Consider the following 21,639-nt stretch of genomic DNA (forward strand, 5'->3'; position numbering starts at 1 on the left):
GAGGTCTTTCCTCTGAGCTGTTAACATTCCCGAAAGGAGACTGACTGCCTAGAGGGTGAAGGCCAGGCTTTGTTCTGGGCGCTGAGGAAGAAAACTGGGGATCTTATTGTTGGGCATGCGTAAGCTCATTGTCAGTACAGCACCTCTGCCCTCATCCATATTAATGTCCCCTGGTTCAGAGACCCCAGTTTTAAACCTCTCCAGAAAATAAACCCCAGTCTGGCAGGATTTCTATTGCTGTGTAACAACCCACCACAACTTTAGCAGTTCAAAACAATACCCACATTTAGAATGTACAGTTCACATGGGCTAGGAGTTGGGGTACAGCTTAGACCTCTGTTCAGCGTCTTTTCAGGGCCAAAGTGAAGGAACCAGCTAGCCTGTGTGCTCATCTGTCGCTCAGGGTTCTCTTCTGAGCTAATGTAGTTGTGACATGGAGTTCCTTTCCCTGCAGCTGTAGGACTGAAGTCAGTTGCTCTTAGGGGCCCTGGCAGTTCTCTGGCCCTCTCCACGGGCAATGTGTATCATAGCTGCTTGCTCCCTTCTCTCTCTTTCTCTCTGTGGTCAGCTAAGACTGAGTCTTCTAGAACATAACATTTTACAGAAAACGTAACCTGATTCAGGGAGTGGGGTCCTATCAACTTTGCCTTTTTCTGTTGGTGAGAAGCAAGTTACAGCTTCCGCCACGCTCACGTGGAGATGATTTAGGGGGGAGATCATCATGCTGCCCATCCTAAAATTCTGCCTGTCACACAGGGTCTTGGAATTGGACTTTTCACCAGTCCTTATTTTAGAACCTTCCCCTTCCTGATTCTCAACTTCCACAGCACCATAAATTCCTGTCTTTGGGAGGGTTATATGGTGTATCTGGCTTGATTTTGGCTTTCTTCACAACCAGTTTATGACTCGGTGTCTTCAGTGTGTTGGATGTTGAGTCCTTTAACCACTTGCTCATTTGCCTCCCAGCTTCTGAACTCGTGTTGATATTGTCTCCTTTCCTTTTCTTCTCATCTTTGTAGGTTTATGCCTTAAAATATCTTCAATGTCATGTCAGAGTTTGCAGAAGGAGTAAAAAAAAAAGTTGGCATATGTATTCAATCTGTCATGTTTATGTATGTGTTTGGAGATAGTTGTCTTTCCCCTCTGGTCCAATACTTAAATCACGGTTGGGTTTTGTTGTTGTTGTTCTAAGAAGGGGGAAAAATCAGAGATTAAAGTTTCCCCACTTACTTCATTATTCATATCCTCTTTTTTAACCTTATTTTCCAAGCATGTATGTGGGCTGTTAGCCACATTTTGTACCCCTCAGCCAGACTCCTCACCTGAGGCTTGGAACAACTGCCCCCTCCTCTCTTCATGAGAACTTTTCTTGCCTTTTGGCTTTTCCCATAAAACTTACCCTGAATAGGTGTATACCTTAGCTGTTCTTGGCGAGCGTTTTTCATGTTTTACAAGCTAGAATGATAGCTGGTCAGTGGCCACTGGAGAAGGTCATGTGTGTCTGCTTACCAGTGCTAGACTTGTTAGACTTGGGCAGCTGGGAGATGTCACATGGGAGTGCTCCACCTTGGGCCTCTTTAGCAGCTGCTGCAGCACCTAGCTTTGTTAAAACCGCTGTCTCCACTCCTCAGCTAGAAGGCTGTGTGTAGACAGCAGGACGGAGATTTGGTGAGGAGATTTAGCAGGGAACAAGGAGCCAGAGCGGACCCTCCCCTCCAGGCGTAGCCTGCATTTGACACACAGGGCATAGCCTCCCTCATTCACACTCTCAGCCCTTTGCAAATATAAACAGCCTTCTTTTTCTCTCCTGGCCAGCTGGGGCCAAGAAAGAAGGCAGTGACTCTCCAAGTGCAGTAAATAGCTCTCCTCACCTCCTGACCCTGTGATTTCCTGGTGGTTCTGAGCTGTAGATCCTGCGATGGAGAGGGAGGGAACCAAGAGGTTGCAGAGGCCTCGGCTTCACAGAGCATTGAGCAGTGGGTGATATTGTATCCTCAGGCAGGGGTTGACCTCCATTTCAGTGCAGGTCATTCCAGTGATGGCTGGACCTCCCAGTGCCACTGTGGACTAGAACGGAATGGAGTGGAGTGGACCACCGTGACTTATTAGCTGGGGAAGTTGGTGTCCTGTTTTATACCTCCTTTTTAGCCTGTTTTTTTTTTCTCTTAGCAAACACTTGGTATTCGGTGGATATGTCTGCCAAGTAGGCTATCAGATCCCTCTGCCTTGTTTTGAAAAATATTTGTATGCTGTTGTTGGAGTAAACGAGCCCCTTTTTAAAAAGTTTGTTCTTTTTTTAATTGTGTTTCTTGTTCTTTTTGCAGTTTAAGAGCATAACATTTGGGCTCTTATTCAGTTGAACTGATGCTTGTTTCCCAAAACCCATCTTTGGTTTTCATTAAGCTTGGGGTTCTCATCATTTTTGCAGTTACCACATTATAATTAAATCCCCTCTCTTCCACACTAAGTCGTACTCTGTGTGGTATGTATTTTCAGTTAATTCATTTCTACAAAAAAAAAAAAACTGAATCAATTTTTAAGAAGTTTTAATAACACCTCTTAGCAGGTCACAAGATTTTCTTGTTCCTGTTTAATCCCAGTTTCCATCCAAATGTAAAAGAGAAATGGAATAATGAGGTGGGAAAGGCGGAATAGTAAATGTGATTAAACAAAATTGGTGGGGAGTCCAAAGGCAGATAATATTATTGGAAACTCTATGGATGTATTGGAAAAAAATCTCACTATAGGAAAGCCTGGATTGTATTGGCTAGAAGTGTGATTTCCTAGATTTAGGACTTTGTTACAAACCTACCACTTAACCTCCTGAATGTGTCCTCATCTTTAAAATTGAGGGGCGCCTGGGTGGCGCAGTCGGTTAAGCGTCCGACTTCAGCCAGGTCACGATCTCGCGGTCCGTGAGTTCGAGCCCCGCGTCAGGCTCTGGGCTGATGGCTCGGAGCCTGGAGCCTGTTTCCGATTCTGTGTCTCCCTCTCTCTCTGCCCCTCCCCCGTTCATGCTCTGTCTCTCTCTGTCCCAAAAATAAATAAAAAACGTTGAAAAAAAAATGAAAAAATAAACCTCACTAATCCTTTAAAAAAAATAAATAAATAAAAAAAATAAAATTGAAATAATGTTACCTCTCCTGATATAAAGGATTTGGGTAAAGATTAAAAAATTCATTTGTTTAAAAAAAATTGGTTTTTTGATGTTTATTTATCTTTGAGACAGAGGGAGACATAGCACGAGTGGGGGAGGGGCAGAGAGAGAGGGAGACACAGAATCCGAAGCCGGCTCCAGGCTCTGAGCTGTCAGCACAGAGCCTGATGTGGGGCTTGAACCCACGAACCGTGAGATCATGACCTGAGCCGGACGCTCAACCAACTGAGCCACCCAGGCACCCCTAAAAAATCCGTTTACTATACTATACTATAGTATACTATATGTATACTATATGAAACAACTATTAAAAATGATTTATTTCTCTGGGGTGCCTCAGTGGCTCAGTCGGTTAAGCATCCAACTTCAGTTCAGGGGCATGATCTCGCTGTTCACAAGTTTGAGCCCCGTGCAGGACTCTGTGCTGACAGCTCAGAGCCTGGAGCTTGCTTTGGATTCTCTGTCTCCCTCTCTCTCTGCCCTTCCCCCATTCACACACTGTCTCTCTCTGTCTCTCAAAAATGAATAAATGTTATAAAAAAAAAAAAGATTGATTTCTCTGCAAATTTCTCTGCTGTATCTACTTTTTAAAAAAGTTTATTTTGAGGGGCGCCTGGGTGGCTCAGTCGGTTGGGTGGCTGACTTTGGCTCAGGTCATGATCTCGCGGTCCGTGAGTTCGAGCCCCACATCCGGCTCTGTGCTGACCGCTCAGAGCCTGGAGCCCGTTTCAGATTCTGTGTCTCCCTCTCTCTGACCTTCCCCCGTTCATGCTCTGTCTCTCTCTGTCTCAAAAATAAATAAACGTTAAAAAAAATTAAAAAAAAAAAAAGTTTATTTTGAGAGAGAGAGGAGGTGAGTGTGTGCACAAGTGGAGGAAGAGTAGAGAGAGAGGAAATCCTAAGCAGACTCCATGCTGTCATCATGGGGCTGGAACTCACGAACCATGAGATCATGACCTGAGCTGAAATCAAGAGTTGGATGCTTAAACTGACATGAGTCACCCAGGCACCCCTGCTTTATCTACTTTTAAGGCACAATTTACCTACAGTTAAATTCACCCACTTCAAATCTTTTCATGTTTTAACTATTAGATAAATTGACTATTAGGTATCTAGACTATTTAGATAAATTGAACAGATCATCTTAGCAAACAGTTGGTATTCTGTCTGCTGAGTAGGCTTTCAGATCCCTCTGCCTTGTTTGTATGCTGTCGTTGGAGTAAACTTGAGCCCCCTTGATTTACACTGTTGGAGGATTTGCAGTCTCTTCCTGGATTCAGTCTGTCTCTCAGCACCATATCTGGGAGCATGGTAGAAAAGGAGGTTAGGAAAGAGAATCTGAATTGAAGAGAGACGAGAGGAAGTGGCAGGACAGGGCAATAGTCAGTAGAAGCTTTTATATAGTAGTAGGGCCCAAACTGTCCTTTAATGTGGCCACAGGACACCTTAAACCCCACATAGTTACTAGTGGCTTTCACAGAGCTGTGAGTTGGGGATGGGAGCAGTATTGCATTGTATACTATTGTATGGTTGTACCACAGTTTAACCTATCTCCTATTGATAATTTAGCTCATTGCAGAGATTTTTGCATTATACATAAGGTTCTTATAAATATCCTTATAGCCTTGTGCGAGTGTCTACTTATTTCTTTGGAGTAAGTTTTGAGAAGCAGAATTTCTGTGTCAGAGGGTATTTATATTTATATAAGTTTTATATTTGAATACATTATACCTAATCACAATCTAGGATTACTAATTTACTCTCCCACCAGCAGTGGAAGAGAATGCCTATTTCATCACACAGTTAGACCCCAAAGATTTTCAGTCTTTTACATTTTTGCCAGTCTGATAGGTAAATGTGCCTCTGTGTTTAATTTGCATTTCTTTGAGTCTGAGTAAGATTGAGAATTTGCTAACTGGCCATACAAGTTTCTTTTGAGGAATGGCCAAGTCCTTTATCTATTATTGTTAGTCTGTTTAAAGTTTTTTCGTAGTCAAGATATTAACCTTTAATCATGTACTGCAGTTGTCTTTTCTCTACCCTTTTGTAATCTCTTTGTCTTCCTCCTACAGATTTTCAGTTTTTATGTAATCATATCTGTTCATCTTTTCCTTTGTGTGTGTTTTACTTCAGTGGCGTCTCAGCTTTGCCTTCCCCAGAAGGTGACCCTTAAGTTGAGAATTCTAATACAAGTAGGTTTTTAGTGGTATAAGGAACAGAAGTAGTGATGGGAAATAAAACAAGGTAGGAAAGACTGTCAGTAAAGGATGCCTTTTATTAAGCCAGGTTCCCACAGTGAAAGTTGCCTAAGGTGAACTCTGGGGAACTGGATAAAGCCCTTGCCTCAGAATTGTCCCACCCCACCATCAGCTGTTGGTTGAAGGCTATTCTTGGGGAGTGTTCCCATTCTTTATTGCTGCCTTACAGAACGCCCTAAACTAAGTGGTGTAAAATAGCAACCACCATTTATCATAACCTCTGGTATATTTGAGGGCTGACTAGGGCTGGGCTTTCGTGCATTTACACAGGCTGGGCCTGGAATTATCTGAAGGCTTCTTTACTCACATTTCTGGTACCTTGGGTGGAGAAGACTTAAATGACTAAGGGCTAGAACACCTGGGGCTTCTCATTCATCTCTCACTTTTCATTTAGTCTTTCCACATGGTCTCTCCTATATAGGTAGTCTTCAGGGTAGTCCGACTTCTTACATGGTATTTAGGGTTTCCAAGGTGTGGGGACTTGGGGGGACAGGGTGATGAATAGCTTCTAGTTCCTGTTTAAAACTTTGTTTTGTTTTTTAATATCTGATGGGAATAAGAGTAGAACACTTTTTAAAATCATTGGCTAGTTATGCTAATATTGTTTTAAAATAACCTGCCCAGCCATTCTCAAACCTTTTTTGTTTCCGGACCCCATTGTGTACTCTTAAAAATGATGGGCGCCTAAGAGCTTTTGTTGATACTGTTAATTATTATGGATTTTTACTGTATTCAAAATTAAAGCTGAAACATTAAAAAGATTTATAATTTGGGGCACCTGGGTGGCTCAGTTGGTCGAGCGTCTGACTCGATTTTGACTCTGGTCATGCTTCAGGGTCGTGGGATTGAGCCCCACATCGGGCTATGCACTGAGCTTGGAGCCTGCTTGGGATTCTCTCTCCCCACCCCGCCCCTCTCCCCCGCTAGCAGGCTCTCTCTAAAATATATATATTTCATTTTAAAATAACAAAAACAAGGGCGCCTGGGTGGTTCAGTCGATTAAGCGTCCAACCCTTGATTTTGGCTCAGGTCATGATCTCACACTTAGTGGGTTCCAGCATCAGGCTCTGCACAAACAGCACCAAGCCTGCTTGGGATATTCATTCATTCATTCATTCATTCATTCATTCATTCATTCTCTCTCCCTCCCTCCCTCCCTGCCCCTTGCACACGGCACTCACTGGCTCTCTCAAAATAAAGAAACTTAAAAAAAAAAAAATAAGCATGTTAACATATTTTTTAATGAAAATAGCTGGTTTTCCAAAACTAAAACACTTAGAAGAGTGGCACTATTTTACATATTTGCAAATTGCTCTAATGTCTGACTTAAGACAGCTGGATTTTCTTATCTGCTTCTGCATTATCTGCTCTCCTATCTCATATAAAACTCAAGAAAACTTCACAGTGCAAATGTGAGAGAAAGAGTTAAAAAGGCAAGTACTGTTTAGAATTATGAAAATAGTTTTGACCTGTGGGCTTGCTGAAAGGGTCTTAGAATTGCTGATCTCACCTTTCCTGGATGTGAATACCAGCTCTAGCACAAAACGTCTTTATCCTCCAAATCCATGTGAGTTCTGTACTGAGGGAAGTTGTAGGGAGCTGAACCTAGGATGAGAGACCCTTGCTTGGGGTGTCTACTCAAATCCCTGGAAGGACGATGCAGCTTGAGGACGAAGAATCTGTAAAATTGCTAGAATTGAGAGATTGGCAGGGAGGTTCCAAGCTGATTGGGCAGTGCAAGAAGGTGTTCTGAGATGCCCTCATAAACAGGTTAACCATATAACATCCAAGTTGGAATATTTTTAGGAGCAAAATGGGGCAGTAAAAAAACCTTAATTTTTTGTATTAAATAAAAGCTTTATCAAATAACAAAATAGGGAATTCGTACCACATATTAAATGACCCCAAAAATCACGGCAGCAAGGTAGTGTAAGCAGCTTTCTCTGCTCTATGGCAAGATGTTGAACCTCTGTTTCTTGTGCATTTACATTTGTCACTTCTCACCTTTCTGCCTAACCACACACACCACCCTCTGCTTGCCTCACCTGCAGTCTGAGATTGGTAGCAGTTGCAGTATGGAGGCTGTGCAGGTGAGTGTGACTAGGAAACCTTCGATGGTCATTTCATGGTCAAAGATACGCTCTAGAATCATCTTAGAATTGAGTTAAAACCTGATAAATTCATTTTTGAGAATTTTGGTATCCCTTAAATAGCTTTCCTTGGGACACTGTTGCTTTTGAGAATCAGCACTAAATGTGTGCAGTGTTTATTTGTTACCACCTGTACCATATTCCCTCCAAAAGTCTACACAAGAGATTGTTTTCCCCCATTACTCGCTTACCACAGTACAACCAACGATCATTCCAATAGAAGAGTTGGTTGTGCTTTGTAGGCCCTGTGAACTGATTAGTGTAAGAACCAGACACTAATAATTGATTTCTATTTACTCATTTAGATACCAGTTTTATATTCACTAATATAAGCATTGTGCTAAAAAATCAGGACTCTACCGCTTGACTCTTAGGCAGATAACCTGCTCTGGATTATTTTAGTGGCAGTAGAGGAGTAATCACCGTAGCCTTACACTTGACTCTATTCCGACCCTGTTTTTCTAACTTCTCTGGGGAAAGAGCAAATTAGAATTGTTCTTAGGGGATGCCTGGGTGGCTCAGTCAGTTAAGCATCCAACTCTTGATCTCAGCTCAGGTCTTAATTCCAGGGTCATGAGTTCAAGCCTCATATTGGGCTCCGTGCTGGGTGTGAAGCCTACTTTAAAAAAAAAAAAAAAGGAATTGTTCTTAAGCTTGTGTAGCTTCTATATAACCTAATATAGGAAAAATAATTTTTGAGACAAAAGAGATACCGATCTCTTACTTCTCTCTAATCATTTCTGTGGGCCTTTCTCTACCCTTCCCTGCCCCTGTTTCTTTTAGGCCCTTGACATTTGACTAGTTTGCATTTCACTTGCTTGGTACCTTACCCCCCACTTGTATATCTTGTATATCAATAGTCCAGAAGTTAAAGTGGGATTCTTAGCTTAGTTACCAAACACTCTCATTACTCAGCCATCCCTCCTTACTAGTAAGGACCCATTGATGTCCAGTTTTCTAGGCCTGCTGTTTCACTATCCCTATTGTTGTCTCTTGAAAGTAGTTTTCATTTTAAAATTGTGTCCTTACTCTGTGCACATCTAATTTTTTTTTTAAAGATGGGATTGTAGATTTCCAGAAGGCTGGATTATTTTCTAAAGCAACAACATATAAGGTAAAACTACAATTGAATGGCTAGCTGAGTAAGAGCTTTTGTGGTGTTTTGTTATTTTTCTTAATTGGAAACACTGTTGTGTAATTCTAAACAGTGGTACATATTTTGGCCAGCTAATTAAATAATGTTAATTACTGGGGCGCCTGAGTGGCTCAGTCGGTTAAGCATCTGACGTTGGCTCAGGTCATGATCTCACGGTTTGCGAGTTTGAGCCCCACGTCAGGCTCTGGGCTGACTGCTCAGAGCCTAGAGCCCGCTTCAGATTCTGTGTGTCTCCTTCTGTCTCCTTCTCCACTGATTGCACTCTGTCTCTCGCATTGTCTCAAAAATAAACATTAAAAACAAATTTAAAAAATAAAAAAAAATACTCCCACATAGTATGTGTAGAAAATTACTGTTCTCTAGAGACTTAAAATCTGATCTAAGAAAGATGATATATCCACATGGCTGTAGCAGTTTGTGTAAAATACCTACAACTATGTTCTTTCTGGTTTGGAACACATTTCAAAAATGCACTCTAGGTCTTCCATAGGCCAAAAATCAGCCTTGTGTTTCTTGAAAAGTTGCATCAAATCCCTTTGAAGGTATATCCCCTTTCTTCTGGAGGAAGACAGCACACACCATTTCCTTAATGTTGTTACAATACGATTTGAGGGGACTTTGTGAGAATGCCACTGTTTGTGAACACGGATCATGTTGTTTTAGGTCTAGAGTGTCTGAGCCAGTTTTCCTCCCATTTGTAGGGAAATGTAACCCCCTAATTTGGGCCCACACTGTTCCCAAGTAACTGTTTAGATACACTGGATACCACTGATGTGAATTCTTATGTAGGCACCAGCTGTTTTGGGGAGTCCTTTAGGTTGGCCCTTGAACTGTAAGTCCTTTCCACAGAATGGTGACCTGAATGGCACCTCCCTAGCAGTACCACCTTGTAGGAGGAGGCCTCTCTTTGTTATTAGAGTGGCTGACTCACTTTTCAGTAGCCATGTCACTTCACCAAGCCATGTAACTAATCTGTTAGTCACCTTACTGAGGTTTTCTGATTTTTCAAGTTGCTCCTGCTACTCACTTCTAGGTTACAGATGGCTACCGTTTTCTGAAGGGATGGGAGGACAAGAAGCTTTTTACTTTTTATAAAATTTACTCTCTGTGTGCTATGTAGATGTCATGGTGAAGACAGCTTTCGTTCCCTGGAGAGCGTGTCTGTTGGGTGATGATTGTGGGAGAGGAGGATTCCTTCAGGTAGATTGCAGCATTCATACTATTTTCTCATACTCTCTTTGAATTTATTAGCAGAATAAATTAAGAATGGATTTTGAATAGTATGTTGTAGGGAATATAGATTTGATTGTGGATCTCTTCCTATAAGCATTTCCTAAGTTCTCTGGTTATTGTTTTTATAGTCTTAACACAACTAAGCATTACCAGGGTTGATACTTGTATCTTACTGCAAAGAATTATAGGCAGTGAAGGAGAGAGCTAGATAATGTAAATGGTAATTTAAATCTAGAAGTTTAAAGGTAGAGTTGGTGTTCATTTGCCACTTAATGTCTTCTATAGCTAGCTTTGCAAATTCTGATGTATTAGGTGTGGGGGAGAGTCTAAGTCTACTTTTCTAACAAACTTCCAGAGGATGCTGATGTTATTTTTATTCTGTCCAGGGACCATACTTTGAGTAGCAAGAGTATAGAACAGTTAGGGCATATGCAAATGTAACTTTTAATAACAATAACCCTGTATATTGAATGTTTTTTCTGTACCAGGCACAGAGCAGTAAAAGAAAGATAAGAGGATTGGCACTAGATAGAGTCTGACAACAGGGATTCAAACTGTGAAGCTCTCTTACCTTTACTAGCTCAACCTTGGGGTTGAGGGAATTCTTTGGTGTAGAAGGCTGTCTGGTACTTTGGTAATGTTTACTTAGCAGCACTCCTGGCCTCGACCCCCTAGGTACCAGTAGCACACTCCCTCCGAGTTGTGACATCTAAAAATATCTCCAGACATTGCCAAATGTCTCCCTGGGGGACAAAATCATCCTCTATTGAGAACTGCTCTAAGGCTACAATTATCATGTGTGAATTGCGGGGATTTTAGGCTATTAATACACCTTCTATAAGCAACCGGTTTGCTTTATTGTGAAGCTTCTACAAAGACAAGACATGGACTAGCCAATCAACTGTATTTGCCAGTGCTTTATTTTTAGGAAGCATTAGTCATTGTACCGTGGGAAACTATCAGAGATTACTTGGGATTTTTAGGTGGGTAGAATGAGCTTCTAACTGAATTCATCATGAATTCCTACTTTTTTTGAAATATGCTGGCACGTTTGCTAACTGTCCCATTTTCACTTACTTCATGCTGTTGCTATTCAAATGTTTGTAGTGTACTTCTTATCTTTTCATCTTTCCAACCTCTTACTCTCAACGTTTTCCCCTAGGATATGAGAGCAGATAACCAAGGTTTTTAGAATTAAGCCTAAAATAAGACCTGAATTATGGCTTCTGTGTTTGTAAACAAGGGTCATCTCTCCCAATAATAATGTGAAAAACTGATCAGATAGAAATATAATCTTTAAAAGCACTGATTATAATTTCACCTTGCTTCCAGGATGTTCTTTAAAAATTGAAATGCATCTTCAGTTGCTGTTGAAATGGAAGAGCAGTAGTCTATATAGTAAGTTAGTATTGAGGATGGGAATGGGGGAGGACTTAAAAAACATGATTTTAAAACAAAATAAGGGGAGCTTGGGTGGCTCAGTTAGTTAAGCGTCTGACTTGATTTCAGGTCAGGTCATAATTTCATGGTCGTGAGATCGAGCCCCGCCATTAGGCTTTGCCTTCAGTGTGGAGTCTGCTTGGGATTCTGTCCTTGCCCCTTCCCCACTCTCTCTCTCAAAATAAATACACATCAAAGAAAAAAAAATGAAGCTTAAACATTAGCTTATGTGATTGTCTTAAGTCAGTCCAGAGAGCACATCAAATTATACATAAGACTGCTCTAATGACATTTTTTTTCTAATTGGGTTTATTTTTTAAGGTTAAATGGCTTGTATTGATTGATTCCATTTTATGCTGTTCAAATTCTGTTAAATTACCAATTTAGTGTTTATAAGGCACAAGAACTATGATCTGTAGCTGCCTTGTCCCATGGTCACTGGAGGGAACATGGGTTTCAAGGATCAAGGGAAAGGCCGGTGGAGATGAGAGTCCTTGTCATTGAGTTACTTACTCAAGGGGTATGGTGCCCATCAGTCAGCAGGCACCTGTACTGTCACAAGAGTGTTATGATTCATGACAATCCCTGCCACTAACGTGAATATGTCTGACGTCAGAAACCATTACAGAAATAAGAAAATACTGTGTCAAGAGTAGAAATGACTATTTTTCTTTTTTTAAAGTAAGCTCTATACCCAATATGGAACTTGAACTCACAACCCTGAGATCAAGGGTCGCAAGCTCTACCGACTGAGCAAGCCAGGCACCCCGATTATATTCCTCAAAATGTTTGCAACAGCTCTATTTATTTTGACTAGAAGGAAAAAAGACTGAATCAAGGGCAGAATTTTTTTTTCTTTTTGCCTCATATAAGAGTTCTGTGTATTATACATTTATTTTGAAAAGTGTTTTTGTTACAAATGAACATTAATTTTCTAACAATCTGAAAGGCATGGTCTCCTTTCACCTTCTCAGTCTCAGCCTCATGCCAAGATTCTAATCACAGTTATGTTGCAACATGTTCAGACAGGGACCTGTATTTTTTGTTTGTTTCCATCTCACCTTAATTTCAACTCCATCTCCCATACTTTCTAATTACTTAAATTGATTAATAATTTAAATCACGTGCCATTCTCAAGGGCAGTTCAACCAGTGTTAGAAACTGAAGTCCTATTTCTTACTGTGGAACTAAATAGTATCTTATAAGGGTGGGGACACAAGGTTGATAAAAGAATATACTGACCTGAGGGTAAAGCTAGTTAGTCATTTTATAGAGAAAAGGTTGGGGTGCTGGAACAGACCTTTCCCTGTACACGTGTCTCACGCATTCTCTGGCTCCCAGTTCTTCACAGTGGCCCTCTGAGAGTTGTAAACCACTCTCTCTACTGTAGGTCTCTCTACCCACCTTCCAGACCAGCAGGTCTAACTTTTCAAGTGAGAACCTGGAAGGGAAAAAAAAGGCAAAGGACTTGCAGGCCCCTGTAATTTTTGTTTCATTCTATGGTTAATATAAAATGCTCTTGACAAAAAAGTTACATGAATTCCTCCAGTAACAGCTTTAAAGTAAGTATCTAAGGTGTTTATTAGGCAGCAATGCTTCGTCCTTCCAGTGGATGCTCAGATCCTTCACTAGACCCACCAAGTCCCCTGGTTGAGGACCTAGAGGTTAGGGATCCATACTTGTTTACTCTTCTCCAGGGTTCCTGTTGCATGCTTTACCATTTTATGGTATAAGTAAATATGGGGAAAGGGATAAATTAACATCTCAACTGTAATATTTAGAGAACCTGATTATAGAATTTTATATATTGAAATGCAAATTGAGTAATTTGTTATTGGATACATTGTCATTCTTGTGCTCCTCCCACTCAACATGGTTTATAATGTAAAAAGTACTGCAATCCATCGGACTCCTTTTAGGGTAAGATTATGGAAATAGAGCAAGGAACAAGAACCCCCATCAGTGGGTCAGAAATGAAACTTTGCGCTTAAAATGGTCATCAGAAATTACTAGCTATGAACAAAAACAACTAATATTTCACTAATTTAATTCTGTGTGCTGAAAAGTGTTTCTTTTTAAAGTATCATTTACATTTTTTATGATGTATTGAGGAGAGGGTTGAGAATTGAGGAATTTCTTGTTTATCCACAGCCTAAGTAGGCTTAGAATGGTTTAAACATTCTTTATCATTCCATTTACTTGACCTAAGGCTGATGGGTTTGTTGCAGTCCAGAATCAGACTGTCCGAAAGACACTTCTGTTTGGTGGAGGGAATCCACACATTAAAACAAAAAGGAAGAGAAGAGGTCATCTTTTTTCCTTAAATATCCTCTAAAATTTGGATGGTGCCATACTGTCTGCTTACCTTTTGATGTATTATTTCACAGTGCTGGTCCCAAAGGCGATAACATCTATGAATGGAGATCAACCATTCTAGGGCCTCCAGGATCCGTGTATGAGGGGGGTGTATTCTTCCTTGATATCACTTTTACACCTGAATACCCCTTCAAGCCTCCAAAGGTAAGAATTTCCTGATTTATATTCAAATTTACATATTCCCATGAGAAACTATTGAAGTGTTTAAAATTGAGTTTTAATCACAAAAGAGATTTCTGTTGTATCTTAATGAATCTCTAAGTACATTAGGATGGACACAAAACACTGCGCGGGGCGGGGGGTGGGGGGGGGCAGCTTCGCCACTTGGCAGAGACCATTTCTAGAAGTATGTGCTTTGTTTTGATGGTGCTTAAAATCCTGCTGTTTATAGTGACATAGCAACTCAGAATTAATCCCGTTTTCCACTCAACAGAAAAGAAGTTACTGTCAAAGTATCCATGTTTCTCGTCACATTCTTAATCTCCAGGCTTCAGTTTTCTCATCTAGGATCCTATCTCCCGTGACACTCTATAATCTATGATTCTCATTTACTAAATGATAATTTTTACTTTGGAATTAGGAAACCAAAAAAAAGCAATCCAGGCTCCCCTGGCTTGTGTTGATTTGTCTACTGCTGTGATCCTTTCCCAATTCTGGCTCCTCACCTGTTGAGACTCCATTATGGTGAATTCTGTGACCTAGGTAGACAGGATATATGCAGGATATAATGTAAAAGTCAGAAAAAGCAGAAGTAAATCTCATCTTCAGTTTTCTTAACAGCCTTTACAGCTAAGAATTTTGTTTATGTTCCCACTATGTTGTCCCTCAGTTTGAATTTATTATACAAAGCTTACTTTGAGGCCATGTAGTACTACCAGCTAACACAAGAGGTCAGCAAACAGCTATTTCAAACTTGAAAAGTTAGGAAAATATTTAAAACACTGAAACTGCTAAAGATGAATTTGAAAAATATTGAAATTACCTTTTTGTTGATTAACTTTTGACCTGACTGTGATTGTATCAATGAACACTCTCTAATCTCAGATTTATTAGTCTTTTAATGTATCTTCTCAGCTTTAAACTCTTTATTCGTCTTTTTAAAAACGTCTGTTTCTTTAAAAAATTTTTAATTAGGGCCACTCAACTGAAAAAGTAATTTAGTAAAAATTTTCATTCTTTGCTGTTTAAATTTTAACACGGTTTTATTTTTTAGGTCACATTTCGGACAAGAATCTATCACTGTAATATTAACAGCCAAGGAGTTATTTGCTTGGACATATTAAAAGATAATTGGAGTCCAGCACTAACCATTTCTAAAGTTCTTCTTTCTATCTGCTCCCTTCTTACAGACTGTAATCCTGGTAAGGTTAATAATTTTTTATTGTTTTTCTTCCTCACCTGAAAAATACTTGTTTTTGATAAAGTTTAAAGAGCTTTCAAGGGACAAAAACTGATCTTTTTTCAAAAAATGTTTATTTATTTTTGAGAGAGACAGAGCATGAGCAGGGGAGGGGCAGAGAGAGAGGGAGACACTGAATCCAAAGTAGGCTGTCAGCATATAACCCCATTCGGGGCTCGAACTCACAAACTGTGAGAGCCCAAGCCAAAATCAAAAGCTTAACCTGCTGAGCCACTCAGGCGCCCCTGATTTGTTTTTTCAAAGAAAGTTTTATAATCAAGAGAAGTTCAGTCTAGGGGCACCTGGGTGGTTCAGTTGGTTAGGCCACTGACTTCAGCTCAGGTCATGATCTCACAGTTTATGAGTTCGAGCCCCGCGTCAGGTTCTGTGCTTACAGCTCAGAGCCTGGAGCCTGCTTTGGATTCTGTGTCTCTCCCTCTCTCTGTCCCCTCCCCTGCTCACACTCTGTGCATCTCCTGTCTCTCAATAATAAATAAACGTTAAAAAAAATTAAAAAAAAAAAAGTTCAGTCTAATAGTGGAAAAGGCAACCCTTCTATGCTGTAGGAATGAGGCATTTTAAAATTAAGATTTATATAAGTTTGCCCTTGGTTTTCACATTTTTCATACAGTTCTCTTAAACTACATACTTTTAAATGTTGAGTCACCTGCCTCACCTCTCCTGTGCCTTTTGGTTCACTGAGTTCACTTGCTCCATAGCTGGTGTTCAATTTTGAAAGTGCTACTTTGCTTAAATAATTCTTATCAGACTGATTTGGGTGGGGGGAGGGGCTTAATTTCCTTTTATTATTAAAGATTCTATTTAGGTTTCAGAGCAACATTACACTTGTTGAGGTCCACGTTGTGACCTGGCAACCTGGTTTTTTCCGGGTAACGTGTTACACTGCAACAGCCCAGAGGACCACAGTATTGACCTGAAGGAATAGTCATGTGAACACAGCTGAATGTTCGTCTTAGCCTTGAACTTTCCAGTTTTTATTGACCTTCCCCTAACACATAAGAGCAAAAGCACTTCCAATTAGGTGGTGGTTATTGGGAGAAAAATACAATGAACTAAGAAGGTAAAGCCACACTGGTACTAAAAGCCTGAGCATTCTGTTTTGTTAAGAAGTCCCCTCCCCCCGCTTCACCCCCACAATAACGGCTTTTAGAAGAAGTACCCAGGATGATGGAATGGCATTTCAAAACTGTATTTGTTTCCAAGCTGTCACTAATTTATTTGCTAAATTTTAAAACTTTCTTTCCCTTTCTCCAAAGTAATCTACATTCTTTTCTTCCAGCTGACCCTTTGGTGGGAAGTATTGCCACTCAGTATATGACCAACAGAGCAGAACATGACAGAATGGCCAGACAGTGGACCAAGAGATACGCTACATAAATTGGGTCTTCACAATTCTTACATTATTTGTCTGTCACAGAGAGAGCTGCTTATGATTTTGAAGGGGTGGGGGAGGGTGGGAGTTGGTAAAGAGTAGGGTATTTCTATAACAGATATTATTCAGTCTTATTTCCTAAGATTTTGTTGTAACTTAAGGTATCTTGCTACAGTAGACAGAATTGGTAATAGCAACTTCTAAAACTGTCATTAGTTCTGCAATATTAGCTGAAATGTAGTACAGAGAATAGACATTTGGGTTCAGTTGCTTGTAGTCTGTAAATTTAAAATAGCTTAATTTTGTACAGGTTATACACATGGCCATTTATGTAAAGTCCTTCCAAGACTACACATTTTTTGTTCAAAAAAATTGGAATTTGTTTTTCCTTCTTGGGAGGGAACATCGATATTTAACAGTTTTTAGAGACTGTCATCTCATATATATAAAATGGATATGTGGCTATAAGACACCATATAGGAAATGAGTAGTTACGTATTTTATTTTATATACCAATCTACTTTATTGTGACAAGATGAGAGGTTTGAATCACGACTTGTGAAAACCTGTAGTAAAATACCTTAAGCTGTTAACTGTAAGGTGTGGAATAGGAGTTGCTCAGTGGATTGGTTATATGTTGTGGACTGCTTAAGTCTGCATTTGTTACTGTGCTAATAAACAATATTAAAACCACCACCTAACACTGCTGTATTCATTTACTTTATCTTGTCTGTCTGTGGTTTGCAGACTTAAGTTTGTTTATCTCGAAGAGGGGTAGGGGTGGGGGAGAGAATCCCAAGCAGGCTCCATGTTGTCAGAGCAGAGCCCAAAGTGGTGCTTGATCTCAAGGACTGTGAGATCATGATTTGAGCCAAGATCAAGAGTCGGACACTTAACCAATGGAGCTACTCAGGCACCCCACGCAGATTCAAGAGCTTTGCTACTAAACAACCTACAAGGAACGCAGACTGCATCATTATCAAGGACCTAGGTTAGGATTGGTACGCTGTCAGCCTTGCGAGATAGATTTTTGCGTGGGCAGGGGGAAGGGGGGTGGTGTTTTAGAAAAGGTTAACTGAACCCCCCCATCTTTTGAAGATGGATCCTCATGGCTAACTTAATGCAGCTCCCTTAGAGGCCAGTTTGGTACCGAAGTGTACATACATCCAGCAGTTGTTTCTCTGCATCTACTGCAGAGAAATGCTATTTTTAAATCACTGTAAAAGTATCCATCTATGTAAAAATACATAGGAAAACGAGAAAATCAGCCTTACTGGGAAAGAAAACAGGCAATGGCTAAACCATTATCTGAATAATTTTTTGGCAAAAAAAAACAAACACATTTGTGATAAGGAATTTTAACTAGTAGCAACACTAGCTGATTTACAAGTTTTGTATCTTTTATATGCAGTTCTTGGCTTGAACTCACAGAAATGAACCAACTGACTTTAAGTTCACTGAGCCGAGCCTTAGAAGTATTCCACTTAAGAAGTTACAGTTCATGGGTATCTGGCTGGCTGTCAGTAGAGCATGAGACTTGATCTTGGGGTCTTCGGCTTGTGAGTTCAAGCCCCACAGTGGGGATAGAGTTTTTTTTTTTTTTTTTTTTTTTAAAGTTACAGTTTACTAGATGTGTTAATGCTGAACAGCTTATTTCATATTTTACATTTTTTTTAAGTTTACTTTGAGAGAGAGAAGAACAAGGGAGCATGGGAGGGGCAGAAAGAGAAGGAAAGAGGGAATTCCAAGCAGGCTCTGCGCTGCCAGGGTGGAACCCCATGCAGGGCTTGAACTCAAAAACCATGACATCATGACCTGAGCCAAAATCAAGGGTTGGACCCTCAACCCACTGAACCACTCAGGTGCCCCTCATATTTTACATTGAAATCAAGTAGCTGCTTTCCCAGTCAAAACAATAGCTTGCTTCCTACTTTTAAAATTAGTTACAATATTGCCAACTTGCAAAATACAGTTAGTCCCAGTGCTCGGATATTGCCAGAATTTTCAAAGAATAACACAGCACACATTCAGCTATCTAACCAGAAGACTACCTGCAGTCCAATATTTTTATGATACATTCTATTCCACATGACTTAAGTATCCAGAGCATGACTGCAGAAGGGACAGCATTACTTGTGGAAAATGGAAGCTTGAGTGTCCTTAAGTGCTTATTAGCAGTTTTCTAAAGAAAGCAAACACTTTAAACATACTTACACCACCCCCTACCTCAAGTCATGCTAAACATATAATTTGAACAAAGCTAAATCACAGGTAGGTTTTGTTACAGTTAGCAAGGTCTCCACAAGATAAAATTTAGTTTAACACCCAAGTTTACTGTTTGATCTAAAAATGTCATTTTATGTTTCTAGACATTAGAAGATTAATGACCTTAAAAACAAAGTTCTGTTTGAGCTAAGAAGTGTGCATAAAGTTACACAGAAAAATGGCTTCTGAAACAAGTTAGGGGTAGCGGAGCTACTCCTATCTGCATACTACCCAAACTTTATTTTTCTACTGTTTTGACAAGTGCAACAAAAATATAAATACAAAGGTGCTAATTTCAGGGACAAGTTTCAAGCAATGACAATGCAAATATTTCCTATCAGACAATAAACTTAGCCCAAATGATTTAATTGTAACCTAAAGTGCATTAAATTAATTCCTTAAAGGTTGCCTAAGAGCCAAAGGTAGATGCAAATGGCCTATTTTAAATATGTTCACAAACACTTAAAGGCAATCACTATCCAACAGTTGTAGCATTATTGATTTTTAGTTCTCAGAGCTAGAGTTCCCTTTGTTTTTCCTCCCAGGCAAAGGAAAGCTTGATTTGCTCTGGGGCTGGGAAAGTTTGCTGGCTAACAGAGTGAATGGTTCAATCAGAGTTTTCCGATCCGTAACCGTTACCTCCCACAGTCGCACTTTCTCACTTCTTGCCCATTGCTGTGCCACCTCAGCATCTACTTGTCTCTGCTCAGAAAGGTCGATTTTGTTTCCTAACACAACAATCGCTACCTGAAAGGAAAATATTAAGATTACACTTTGCCAACATGTGTTGCCAGACAAAAGAGAGAAATCAAGAAAACTCAAAACATCCTCAGATGTGACTTGAATCAAGTTAGTCAGGTATTAACCTCACTCTGCCTTAATGCATTTTGGTTAAAAACGCAGATGCTCTACAGCCTGCCAACTACGAAACATTTTAAAGGAACAGTGGGTGGAAGTTACTCAAGTCAGGTATGAATGGAAGCTAGACTTGGGGATATTACTATCTAAACTCCAGGGGCACCTCGGGGGATCAGTCCGTTGAGTGTCTGACTTCAGCTCAGGTCATGATCTCACAGTTGGTGAGTTCGAGCCCCTCATCGGGCTCTCTGCTGTCCATGTAGAGCCCACTTCGGATCCTCTGACCTCTCTCTCTGCCCCTCACCCATGTTGTCTCTCTCCCTCTCTCAAAAGTAAACATTAAAAATAAATTTTAAAAATACAGGTAATAATTTGAAATGTGTCTGCATTTCAGTGGTTATACCTGCTGTTTAGGAAATCAGCATTACATGTTTTAAAAACTACGGACTCTTGGAGCTGTGAGAGTTCACCCCTAGAACCTAAATTCCATGAGAACAGGAACTGTTATTCTGTTCACATTATTTCTGATCTTAGACAAGTGCCTGATGCAAGCACTAAATAATCTGTTGAACATATGGACCAATGGGAGCATTTTACACTAAATGTAAGGCAATCAATCATGCACTTAAGCTTTAAATGCTTAATGCACACCATGCAATTTCAGACCACCAGTACACAGCAGTCGCAAGGCAGTCAAAGCACAGTGGGGAGGGGAAGGGAGATAACATCCAATTTTCAGACCCTTGACTGTAAAGACAATAAAACAAGATAATGAAAGGTAGAAGAGGAGCAGTAAGAATTGTTAGAGAAGGTACCTCTAAGGAACAGCTTTGAACTAGGACATTTAAGCCACTGCTGTGTTTCTGCCTCAAAGCTGAGTGGGCTCCCTGCGCTCCAGTTAGACTATGCCTTCCTCGTAGGATGGAACAGCAGGCCCTAGAGCTTCGGGGTTTTGGCAAGTCTCCTACTCCTTCATTTCTCAACAGGATCTGTCCCTTCAGGCCCTCCTGTCATTCTTCATCACCCAGATTTTCATCTTCACATGTATCTCCTAGTCTGATCTCCCATCTCCCTCTCCTGTCCAGTTGTAGAAACTTGCATGTCGCCCCGGATTTTAACGAAGTCTCCTTCCTCCATTCCCATCTCTGCTTTCAATGTTCCCGTCACCCTGCCTACTTGAAACAGTACTCTCACCACCGCGGGGGGCACAGGGGATGTAAAGGGTATCCTCCTTATCCCTCACTGCTGTCTCCAATAATGTCCTTCCCAAAGAACCCTGAAAGTGAAGGCTGGTGTTATTAATCTGTACTATCGACTGCCTGTTTCCCACCCCCACCTTGTTGCTACTCATTACAGATTTGGCCCACTGTCACTCCCACACTACTTTTATCGTAATTCCTAGTGACTCACTAGCCACATGGATGACCCTTCCAGTAACCTTCTCTCTCCATTCCTTGACTTCTCCAAATAGCCTAACCATCCTCCTGACTTTGGCCATCCACTCCTCTACACATCCTAGCTCTTGCCATTATAATCACTCCCCTTCGTGGTCTTTAATTCCAGGAATCCCAATCCCACTCTACCTTTCTAGTTCGTGCCTTACACCCTAAACTGCAACAATCCTAAACACCAGAAGGATCTACAGTCCACTGGCTCTCCTACCTTTATCACTGTTCTTCAACCCTTCTGTCCTCAGTTCCCGGCCCAGCTTACATCATCATCCCATTGTATTCTCTTGGTCACCAACCCCCCATCCTAAATGTAACTTTTTTAAAAAAGTTTTTTTTTTTTTTTAATGTTTATTTATTTTTGAGAGAAACAGAGAGAGAAGGGGAGGGGCAGAGAAAAAGGGAGACAGAGCATGAGCAGGGGAGGGGCAGAGAGAGGGGGAGACACAGAATCCAAAACAGGCTCCAGGCTCTGAACTGTCAGCACAGACCCCAATGCGAGGCTC

General features: G+C 40.6%; 2 protein-coding genes across 8 annotated transcripts in view; one reads left to right on the plus strand and one right to left on the minus strand.

Moving 5' to 3' along the window:
• The window catches only part of UBE2E1 (ubiquitin conjugating enzyme E2 E1), an 81,498-nt gene extending 64,243 nt beyond the window's left edge, over positions 1–17,255 (plus strand). For both annotated transcript variants that reach the window (XM_053903855.1, XM_053903854.1), the window contains 3 exons: positions 13,782–13,914; positions 14,984–15,131; positions 16,470–17,255. In XM_053903855.1, coding sequence (XP_053759830.1) covers positions 13,782–13,914; positions 14,984–15,131; positions 16,470–16,567 — 379 coding nt within the window. In that variant the 3' untranslated portion in view covers positions 16,568–17,255. The remainder of the gene's footprint in view (positions 1–13,781; positions 13,915–14,983; positions 15,132–16,469) is intronic.
• NKIRAS1 (NFKB inhibitor interacting Ras like 1) overlaps positions 10,852–21,639 on the minus strand; it is a 47,278-nt gene continuing 36,490 nt past the window's right edge. For 2 of the 6 annotated variants that reach the window (XM_019422941.2, XM_019422943.2), the window contains one exon: positions 18,875–19,574. In XM_019422941.2, the coding sequence (XP_019278486.1) occupies positions 19,332–19,574 (243 nt within the window). In that variant the 3' untranslated portion in view covers positions 18,875–19,331. Of the gene's footprint in view, positions 12,836–15,686; positions 16,179–18,874; positions 19,575–21,639 lie in introns of those variants that run through there. The other 4 variants (XM_019422947.2, XM_019422946.2, XM_053903856.1 and 1 more) reach the window with 4 other exon arrangements.

Source organism: Panthera pardus, unplaced genomic scaffold (assembly GCF_024362965.1).
Source record: "Panthera pardus isolate Hobbes unplaced genomic scaffold, ASM2436296v1 HiC_scaffold_16, whole genome shotgun sequence".
Taxonomy (NCBI): domain Eukaryota; kingdom Metazoa; phylum Chordata; class Mammalia; order Carnivora; family Felidae; genus Panthera; species Panthera pardus.